The sequence below is a fragment of the Nanorana parkeri genome, unplaced genomic scaffold, assembly GCF_000935625.1.
Source record: "Nanorana parkeri isolate BGI_ZX_2015 unplaced genomic scaffold, ASM93562v1 scaffold761, whole genome shotgun sequence".
Lineage (NCBI taxonomy): Eukaryota > Metazoa > Chordata > Amphibia > Anura > Dicroglossidae > Nanorana > Nanorana parkeri.
In genome coordinates this window covers 497,045-507,509 of record NW_017307029.1, presented here as the reverse complement: position 1 = coordinate 507,509, position 10,465 = coordinate 497,045, and the positions used below count along the sequence as shown (strand labels likewise).

At 44.3% G+C, this 10,465-nt stretch overlaps 1 protein-coding gene across 1 annotated transcript in view; it reads right to left on the bottom strand.

Moving 5' to 3' along the window:
* The window catches only part of MAGI3 (membrane associated guanylate kinase, WW and PDZ domain containing 3), a 412,367-nt gene that overhangs the window by 26,319 nt on the left and 375,583 nt on the right, over positions 1–10,465 (bottom strand). The window contains exons 17-18 of the mRNA XM_018564579.1: positions 9,534–9,636; positions 2,625–2,742 (exon numbers count right to left, since the gene is read on the bottom strand). Coding sequence (XP_018420081.1) covers positions 2,625–2,742; positions 9,534–9,636 — 221 coding nt within the window. The remainder of the gene's footprint in view (positions 1–2,624; positions 2,743–9,533; positions 9,637–10,465) is intronic.

The window sequence follows — 10,465 nt, the reverse complement described above, 5'->3', positions numbered from 1 at the left end:
GTGTGTGTGTGTGTGTGTGTGTGTGTGTGTGTGTGTGTGTGTGTGTGTGTGTGTTTGTGTGTGTGTATATACATACACACATATATACAGTTGTGTGAAAAAGTGTTGGCCCCCTTCCTAGTTTTTTAATTGTTTTGCGCGTTTGTCACACTTCAATGTTTCAGATCATCAAACAAATTTAAATATTAGTCAAAGATAACACAAGTAAACACAATATGCATTTTTTAAAGGAAGGTTTTTATTACTAAGGGAAAACAAAATCCAAACCCACATGGCCCTGTATGAAAAAGTGTTTGCCCCGCCTGTTAAAACATAACTTAACTCTGGTTTATCACACCTGAGTTCAATTTCTCTAGCCACACCCAGGCCTGATTACTGCCACACCTGTTTGCAATCAAGAAATCACTTAAATAAGACTTGACTGACAAAGTAGACCAAAAGATCCTCAAAAGCTACACATCATGCCGAGATCCAAAGAAATCCAGGAACAAATGAGAAAGTAATTGAGATTTATCAGTCTGGAAAAGGTTATAAAGCCATTTCTAAAGCTTTGGGACTCCAGCGAACCACAGTGAGAGCCATTATCCACAAATGGCAAAAACATGGAACAGAGGTGAACCTTCCCAGGAGTGGGCGGCCAACCAAAATTACCCCAAGAGCGCAGCGACAACATATCCAAGAGGTCACAAAAGACCCCACAACAACATCGAAAGAACTTCAGGCCTCACTTGCCTCAGTTCAGGTCAGTGTAAATGACTCCACAATAAGAAAGAGACTGGGCAAAAATGGCCTGCATGGCAGAGTTCCAAGACGAAAACCGCTGCTGAGCAAACAGAACATAAAAGCTTGTCTGCGTTATGCCAGAAAACATCTTGATGATTTGGGAAAATACTCTGTGGACTGACGAGACAAAAGTTGAACTTTTGGAAGGTGTGTGTCCCATTACATCTGGCGTAAGAGTAACACTGCATTTCAGAAAAAGATCAGTAAAATATGGTGGTGTTAGTGTGATGGTCTGGGGCTGTTTTGCTGCTTCAGGACCTGGAAGACACTTTTGCAGCTATAACAGCTTCAACTCTTCTGGGAAGGCTGTCCACAAGGTTTAGGAGCATGGCTATGGGAATGTTTGACCATTCTTTGACCTTTGTGAGGTCAGGTACTGATGTTGGATGAGAAGGCCTGGCTCGCAGTCTCAGCTCCAATTCATCCCAAAGGTGTCCTATCAGGTTGAGGTCAGGAAGTCGAGTTCCTACCCCCTAAACTCGCTCATCCATGTCTTCATGGACCTCGTTTTGTGCACTGGTGCAAAGTCATGTTGGAACATCCCCAAACTGTACCCACAAAGTTGGGAGCATGAAATTGTCCAAAATGTCTTGGTATGCTGATGCCCTAAGAATTCCCCTCACTGGAACTAAGGGGCCAAGCCCAACCCCTGAAAAACAACCCCACCAAATAATGATCCCTCCATCAAACTTTACACTTGGCACAATGCAGTCAGGCAAGTTCTCTTGGCAACCGCAAAAACCCAGACACGTCCATCGGATTGCCAGACAGAGAAGCGTAATTCGTCACTCCAGAGAACGCGTCTCCACTCTAGATTCCAGTAGCGTCGTGCTTTACACCACTGCATCTGACGCTTTGCATTGCACTTGGTGATGTAAGGCTTGGATGCTGCTGCTCGGCCATGGACACTCATTCCATGAAGCTCTCTACGCACTGTTGTTGTTGTGCCAATCTGAAGGCCACACGAAGTTTGGAGGTCTGTAGCTATTGACTCTGCAGACAGTTGGGGACTTCTGTGCACTGTGTGCTTCAGCATGCGCTGACCCTGCTCTGTCATTTTACATGGCCTACCACTTCATGGCTGAGTTGCTTTTGTTCCCAGTTGCTTCCACTTTGTTATAATACCACTAACAGTTGACCATGGAATATTTAATAGCAAGGAAATTTAGGCAACACTCTTGAATCTAATGATTTGGAGGGGTGTCCCAACACTTTTGGCAATATAGTGTGTGTGTGTTTTATTATATACACAGACGCACACACAGCAAGTATCTTGAATAACGTGGCGACATTACACAGCTTCATAGTTCGGTTAATTTGCCAATAATATGTGTTATACTGGCCACATACCGATGTCTCACCAAGGACAATGGACAAGAAGACTTCTATTCAAACTCTAAATTATTCCCATGGCACTGTAAATTGTGATTTGGCTGACTTTCAGAAGTGGCACACACAACCCTTAAACACTTCCCTTTTCTTAGTGATAAAAATGTAGTATGAATTCTTCTGGAGGTTGAAAACACTAGCTATTCTAGATAAGTCCTACAGCACCCAATCCTCATTTCAATGTTATTGGCAAACCAAACTGCAAATTACTACTTTAGGTACACCTGATGTACACAATACAGAGAGTAGTCAAGTCATACGTAAAACCTACAGATTTCCCACTTATATAATATTTGGAGAGAGTATGTAATTTCAAGGTGGAAAACTTTGCACAACCCTAGAATAAAAGGGGGTAAACAACAAGCAGAAAACCTAACTACTAAGGAATGAGCAAACCATTCCTAAGTATCTAAATCTTGGTTCTACGTTGTTTTATATCCTTCAAAACCCACCTGTGAGTGTCTGCCTCCTAAAGGTAAGGTATGTACAGCATCAGGTTTGTGATCAGACCATAGGAACCCGTATGGGGCAGAAGGATCTCCTTTACTGCTGTCTGCATCCAGAGCTTTTCTGAAAATAAATTATGACATTCTAAAATGTACACTCTCTATGTTTTTACATTCAAGAAATACAAGGTAATAAACCATAAAGAAATAAAGCACAAACAGAATTTCTTATTTAGGCAATACAAATATAATTGTTGGTGAGCAAAGTATAAGCAATCAGATTTCAGTTCTACTCACTGAAGAACTGAATATTTTTAAAGCAGACTTTGCACTAAAATGCAAGGTCTGCTTTTTTTAAAAATTCTTTACTGACTGGTAAATTTCAACAGAATACAAAATCATTTAGGGTGTTTCAACAGAATACAAAATCATTTAGGGTGTTAAGTATATAAAGTCCACAAGTACTGTAGTGCAAACGGACAACACCGTATCATACAAAAAGTTCCAAACTTGTAGTCATAACAGTATAAACATAGTCTTTTCATTGTACACAATCGATGCTTTCATCTGAGAATCCGCAGAAAACCAAGTTGGAATATATGGAAGCCGTTTGACTAGATATGATACATGTGAACAGCTGTCTCTCGAGGTCAAAGGGAAGGGAGGTAGGATAGAAAATGAGAGAAAGAAAAAGAACGAAGGACAAAAAAGATTGGGCCCGAGCAGTGCCCGAGGGTCACATCAAGAGTCTTGTTCTCGACGGAGAACAGTGTCACCTTGCATCAAACTGCAGATATGCAGGCATAAAAGAAACTTTCCAGGGTGGATGGAGAGAGGAGGTCCCACTCGTTTCAAGTTGGAAGAGCGGATGAGGGCAGTGCGGGAGGTCCGATAGCTTAACCTTGGCCCCCAGGTGGCATTAAACTTACCTTCCGTATTTTTCTGGGAATATCTGGGCTCTGGTGGTGTTGTCCCTGGCCTCACGGGTGGGTATAAAGCCTACTTGGTTTGGATGGACGAGCTGGTGGAGGAATGGCAATAACCGGTTGGCAATAATTTCGGCAAAAAGTTTTCAGGTCGTTTAGGAGTGCAATGGGACGGTAATTGGCGCAGGAGGAGTGATCCTTGTCAGGTATTCGGGATCACTGTAATCCACGCACATACAGTATCCATTGGGGGTAATGGCAGGTACCCGTCAGGGCGTTTGAAAAAGTTTGTATTAGGGAAGATTTCAATGCCCACATCAATCCCTCGGGTTGAATCAACGTTTCCATGCTGTCCCTATCCTCTGCCGTAAGCGATGGCATCCCGGATTCCGAGATATCGCAGAATGAAAGACATGGACAACTGCCCATTAGAAGAGGAGGGTCCGGACCCCAGGTTATATAGAGATATGTAGAACACTTTAAATTCGGCCGCAATATCCGATGACACCATCGCCTTATGGCCAGAGGAGGTGACCCCATGGAAAATATAGGGCTTGCGCTGGGAACACCTGAGAACGTTAGCCAACAGCCTCCCCGGTTTGTCTGAGTACTCGTATAAAGTCCTACGGCCCCTAACCAGTCTGCTTTTGACTTTCATGAAGAAGAGATCATTCAGTTTGGTCCTTACAGCCAGTAGCTCTGCACTTGACCCTACAGCCTAGGACCTCTTGTGGACCCCCTCTAGCACACGAGGACGATGCAATAACAACATGACTCTGGAAGTCATTTCCCTTTTCTTCCATGCGGCATGTTTGATGAGTATCCCCCTCATGACCCATTTATGAGATTCCCACATCATGAATGGAGGAGCCGAGGAAGAGGCGTTGGTGGTAAAAAAAGGTAGACATTTCCGCATCCAAGTCAGCCATAACTTGAGGATCTTGCAAGAGCGCCTCAGTAAGTCTCCAAGAAGAACAGAGACACCTCGGGCTAATAGATAAAGGGTCAGGTGCAGTGGGGCATGATCGGACAGTAGAATACAGTCTATGGATGCTCCCTGTATCAGGGAAATATCCTTGTGCTGAACAAACAAATAGTCCACTAGGGAGTACATCTGGTGGGGAGCGGAGAAGTATGTATGATCCTTACCCTTAGGATGACAAAAGCGCCAGGTATCGACCAGGTGAAGAAGGTGAAGTTCTTCCTTCAACTTTCTCAAGAATAGGAAAGGTGGGAGGTCCCCTTTGAGACATCCCAGAGCGGATCCAGTGGGAAGTTGGGACACCCCCCCCAGAATCAAGACACCCTCCATAAATTCCAAGAGTTGTGGTACCAGAGCTTGTAGGAACCCCAGGTGGTTGGTATTCGGAAAGTATACATTAGCAAAGGTGACACGAGTGTCACCCACCTTCCCCTTGAGGAGTATGTACCTCCCATTATCGTCCTACAATTGACTCACAAAGGTCCAAGGGACATCCCTAGACAGCAGTACACTCACTCCTTTTGATTTGGAGAGAGGGGAGGGACAGTGGTAGGTCCACTGGTTGTCTCTATTGGTGAGTTTGGGAACCTTACCATGTTGGAAGTGGGTCTCCTGAAGGAATGCCACCTGGGAGTGTGATCGCTTAAGGTCAGACAGCAGTCTTGAGCGTCTCCCAGGGATATTAAGCCCTCGGATATTGAGAGAGGGTACAACGAGAGCCGCCATGTCCGCGACCTAATAGGTCAGGGTCCGCCCGTTTCCCTGGGTAGAGAAGGTGAAGATGGGGGTAGGGGTAGGGGAGTAGAAAAGAAAAGTCAGGGGGGACATATGCAAATAAGGGAACCAAGAGAGACAGCAAGGATTATATACCAGCAGCGAACGGGTCAGGCCTACTTGGGGGTAGTTAAGAACAATAACCTTAGTGCAGTTAGCCAAGAAATGGCCCCCTGGGCATCAGGCACCTTTAAAACATTAACCCAGTTGAGTACAGTGTCACTGGCTAATAAAGGGAAATGTAAGACAATGTGAAGGGCACTTCCACTATGGCAACATTAACATTACAGCGGTGAAACATCACTATGACTGAAGGGGCAAGGTGACGGAAAACATAAACCTTAATGAAAACTAAAAACGGTGGGGAACCCACCCATGGGGCACGTCCGACCCCGTCTCCCAGAGGGGGCGGGGCGGAAACCCAGTCAACGGACCCCCTGGGTGTGTGACCTCCCGGTGAAAAACCTGAAAAAGTAATCAAATATGCTGGAAACATGGAAGCCGGAGGCTTTATAAGCCTATACTGTCGATGACCTAAGGAGGGCCTAGTAACAAATAAAAGTGATAAATTCAATTATGAAAAACAAGAAACATAGTTACTCCACCCAAGGCGAGTGCACGTCCCGGCCCGCGTGGATGGTGGAAGCACTTCTCGGGTGTCACACATGTGCCACAGCAGCAGGTCCACCTGGATGTAGAATAAGGAAACTGCAACCAGCGGTTATGGATCATTCACGAGGCGGGGCTCAGGGTTCACTCCAGGTCGGGTCCGGACGAGAAGGCCTCCGCACGAGTCGTCTGCCCCCCCGAAAGGAATTCTGAGAAGATCGAGATGGGAGAGGCAGGAGAACCATGAGGAAAGTTCAGCCAGCTAGGAATAGCAAAGGCCTCCATCCCCAGGAAGTTGAAAAGATCGGGGAGCTGATCCGGAGCATGGAGAGCAAAGGAGGTTCCATTCCGTTGGATGAGGAGGGGAAGGGATGACCACAGCGGTAAGAAGCTCCCACAGCTCGAAGCAGATCCAGGAGCTGTTTCAGTATCCATTTCATCCGCAATGTATGACGAGAAAGATCTGGCATTACCTGGATCTGTGCACCATCAAATTTGACTGGGTCCTTGCTCTATGCCACACGGAGGATTGATTCCTTGATGGCAAAGGATCTGACAAAGAACGTCTCTGGGGGCACCAGTCAGGCTTGCGCGGTATGTTTGCACTCTGTGGACCCTGTCCAGTTGCAGTGGATCCGTGGGGGGTTTGTCCAGTTCAGGACGGCCGAAAAAGCGGAGCGTAGTTCCGCACCCGATGTTGCCTCAGGGATACTTTTCAAATGCAGGTTATTGCGGTGGCTTCTGTTTTCAGCATCATCCTGATGCAGGAATAGAGTGGTCAGTCGCTGCTGCACCTCACCATGTGCATGTTCCAGAGCAGCAAGATGTTGAGACATGTCTGTACCACTGAGGAGACCTGAGTCTCTAGGGAGGTGACCTTGCTGCTTAACTTCATGCTGCACCTCCTGTCATAGAACAGCCACGATTTTTGCCGCCATGTCGTCCAAGTCTCCCTTCGTAGGGAGGAGCGGAAGATACCTACAGTCCCCGGTCGCTGCCTCACTCGAGACCGCTGAAAAACCCGGAGGCCTCTGATGCCGGAGACGAGTCCTCACAAGGGATAACAGGTGTGCGAATACAGGGCGCCCCAACCGGAGATCAGCATCTGCTAAGGATGTCGGAGGTGCCCTCAGCCCTGCACACTTCCCCTGAGTGTTTCCAGCCAAGGCTGCACGTGTCTGCGCCATGTTGTCTGCCGAGCGGGTCTCCACAGACTACCTCAATTTACATCTATACTTTACAGGATATGCACAGAAATAAGGATTTCAAACATCAGCACACATTGGTAAGATTATTTACATTTTTCTTAAATATATACAGTGAGGAAAACAATTATTTGATCCCCTGCAGATTTTGTAAGTTTGCCCACTTACAAAGAAATTAAAGGTCTATCATTTTTATCATAGGTGTATTTTAAATGATAGAGACAGAAGATAAAACCAAAAATCCAGAGAATACACGATACAAATGTTATAAATTGAGTTGCAGTTCAGTGAGTAAAATAAGTATTTGATTCCCTACCAACCAACAATAATTCTGGCTCCCACAGACTGGCTATGTGGTACACAGATTAGTCAATTTAAGAAGGTGCTCCTAACGACAACTCGTTATGTATATAAAAGACATCTGTTCACAGAATCGCTTTCTTCCATTCAAATCTCACCACCATGGGCAAGACCAAACAACTGTCAAAGGACGTTAGGGACAAGATTGTAGACCTGCATAAGGCTGGAATGGTCTAGAAGACAATCAGCAAGAAGCTTGGTAAGAAGGACACAGTTGCAACGATTATTCGCAAATGGAAGGAATACAAAATAACCATCAATCGTCCTCGTTTTGGAGCTCCATGTAAGGTTTTGCTTCATGGGGTAAGGATGATCATGACAAAAGTGAGGGATCAGCCCAGAACTACACGGGGGAGCTTATGAATGATCTCAAGGCAGTTGGGACCACAGTCACCAAACAAACCATTGGTAACACAATACACCGCCATGGATTGAGATCCTGCAGCGCCCGCAAGGTCCCCCTCCTCAAGAAGGCACATGTAAAGGCCCGTCTGAAGTTTGCCAATGAACATTTAAATGATTCAGAGAAGGATTGGGAGAAAGTGCTGCGGTCAGATGAGACCAAAATTGAGCTCTTTGGCATTAACTCAAATCACCGTGTTTGGAAGAAGAAAAATGCTGACTATGACCCTAAGAACACCATCCCTACAGTCAAGCACGGAGGGGGAAACATTATGCTGTGGGGCTGTTCCTCTGCTAAAGGTACAGGCTCACTTTGCCACATTGAGGGGCCAATGGACGGGGCCATGTATTGTAAAATCTTGGATGAGAACCTCATTCCCTCAGCCAGAACACTGAAGATGGGTCGTGGATGGGTCTTTCAGCATGACAATGACCCAAAACATACTGTCAAGGCAACAAAGCAGTGGCTCAAGAAGCACAATAAGGTCATGGAGTGGCCTAGCTAGTCTCCAGACCTTAATCTTATAGAAAATGTATGGAGGGAGCTGAAACTTCGAGTTGCCAGGTGACAGCCAAGAAACCTTAAGGATTTAGAGAAGATCTGTAAGGAAGAGTGGACCAAAATCCCTCCTGAGATATGTGCAAACCTGGTAAACTACAAGAAACGTATTACCTCTGTGCTTGCCAACAAGGGTTTCTCCACAAAGTACTAAGTCATGTTTTGCTTGAGCATCAAATACTGATTTTACCCACGTAATGCAACCCAATTTAAAACATTTGTATCGTGTTTTTTCTAGAATTTTTGGTTGATATTCTGTCTCTATCATTTAAAATACACCTGATAAAAATTATAGACCTCGCATTTCTTTGTAAGTGGGCAAGCTTACACAATCTGCAGGGGATCAAATAATTATTTTCCTCACTGTATATATATATAACAAAATTTTCTCTTTATTATTATAGGCGAGAAATAACTGTTTACAATGTTTTATGAAATGGACAGAGCATTGAATTTACTATTCACCTACAGTATATGACAGTCAGGTACAAGGACATGTCAGTAATTCTGTCTTAGATATACAATGTTTTCTTCAGAAGACTGTCAGGATTTCAGCTTTGTGAGAAAGACATTACTCACAGCAAGTGAGAAAGACACTACATATGCACCAGGCCGGGTAAATTCAATATGTAGTCCACTTTCTGACATTTTCCATGTGGCATTTCCTTCTCTTAAAAAGCAGAACCTCAATCAAGACAAAATAGTAAACAAATATAATATCAGATTATGTCCATCTGGTCTCTATTATGGGAGATCCAGAAGACCTTGCTCTGACCTTCATATCTTCAGCACCCCCAGTTTTTGGCTGCTCTACTGAATGTTGAATGAGTTGAGTTTTAGTGGAACTGCTTTTTACCCACAGAGTACCATGGTCCACAATATACAGGAAATCCCTGGACTTTCCAAATACAGTAACCTGAAAGCTGGTGTGGATCATTAGCTTTTCTGTTGAACACTGCATCCAAACAGGTAACAGATAAGCAACGTTTCTTCTGCTGTATGAAATTATGTATTTTGTTTTGCCTGCAGCTCTCTTTTAATAAAGTAAGAGTAGCCAGTGCAGAATAGCAATACCACGTCAGCATGGCAATTCCTTACCTGTCTAATGTGCCATAATTCGGTTGTGCTTGTCCCATGGCACGATGCTGAGGAGCAGGGCTCTGTCTTGCAGAATTCGAACCAGATGGAGGGCCTCTGTGTTCTAATGAAAGATGACAATACTGGTGTTAGTATATATATTTGCACTGACAATTCTAAAAGAAATCTGTCACTAAGATAGGAGCACTTGAAGATTTACACAGTAACATGTTTCTGCCGAGTCTACCAAAGTTTGTATTTATTTTACACTGTATTGATAATCTCACTCGGGGTGAAGCATTTTTCAAACAGCTGTGCTCTGTATTGCTCTTTGGACAATGCAGAACATTATTTAACATCCCTGTGCCCAGAGTGGAAAGTAAAAGTGTCCATAACTGTCAATTATCCACTACTGATAGATAAACGATCGGGAAATTAAAATTAAGTGGTGCCTGCACTATGATACAATGATTCTGCTTGATGTGTTAAGACTTATGGAAAATATGTTAAAAAGGTCAGCCCACCCACAACTGGTATTTTAGTATTTGGCCGTTGTTGAGGAGTTAAACAACATGGTGATTTATTATATCTTTCAGGACTTTATTGAGGAGATATCTGTGCTTGAATTCTTAGGCCTGCACAGCTGGTGCGTAGAATGTTAAGAGGAGGGACAGATTCTGAATAAGATTCCGAATTATAGCAGAGATCGCACTGCTGAAGTGAGATTCAAGGTGCCCATACACCTTACGATTATCGTTCAAAAAACTAACGCGATTGGGTTTTAGTACAATAATCGACCAGGCTGAAAAACTTTTTTGAACCGAACAAAACTTGATGGATTAGTGGCGTTTTCGTCCGAAAAAAATTGCAACAAATACACTGCACATGCACAAACGAAAATCTGTTCTGTTGTTTGACAAAATTAGTTGAGTTATTATTGCTAATGAGCGGTA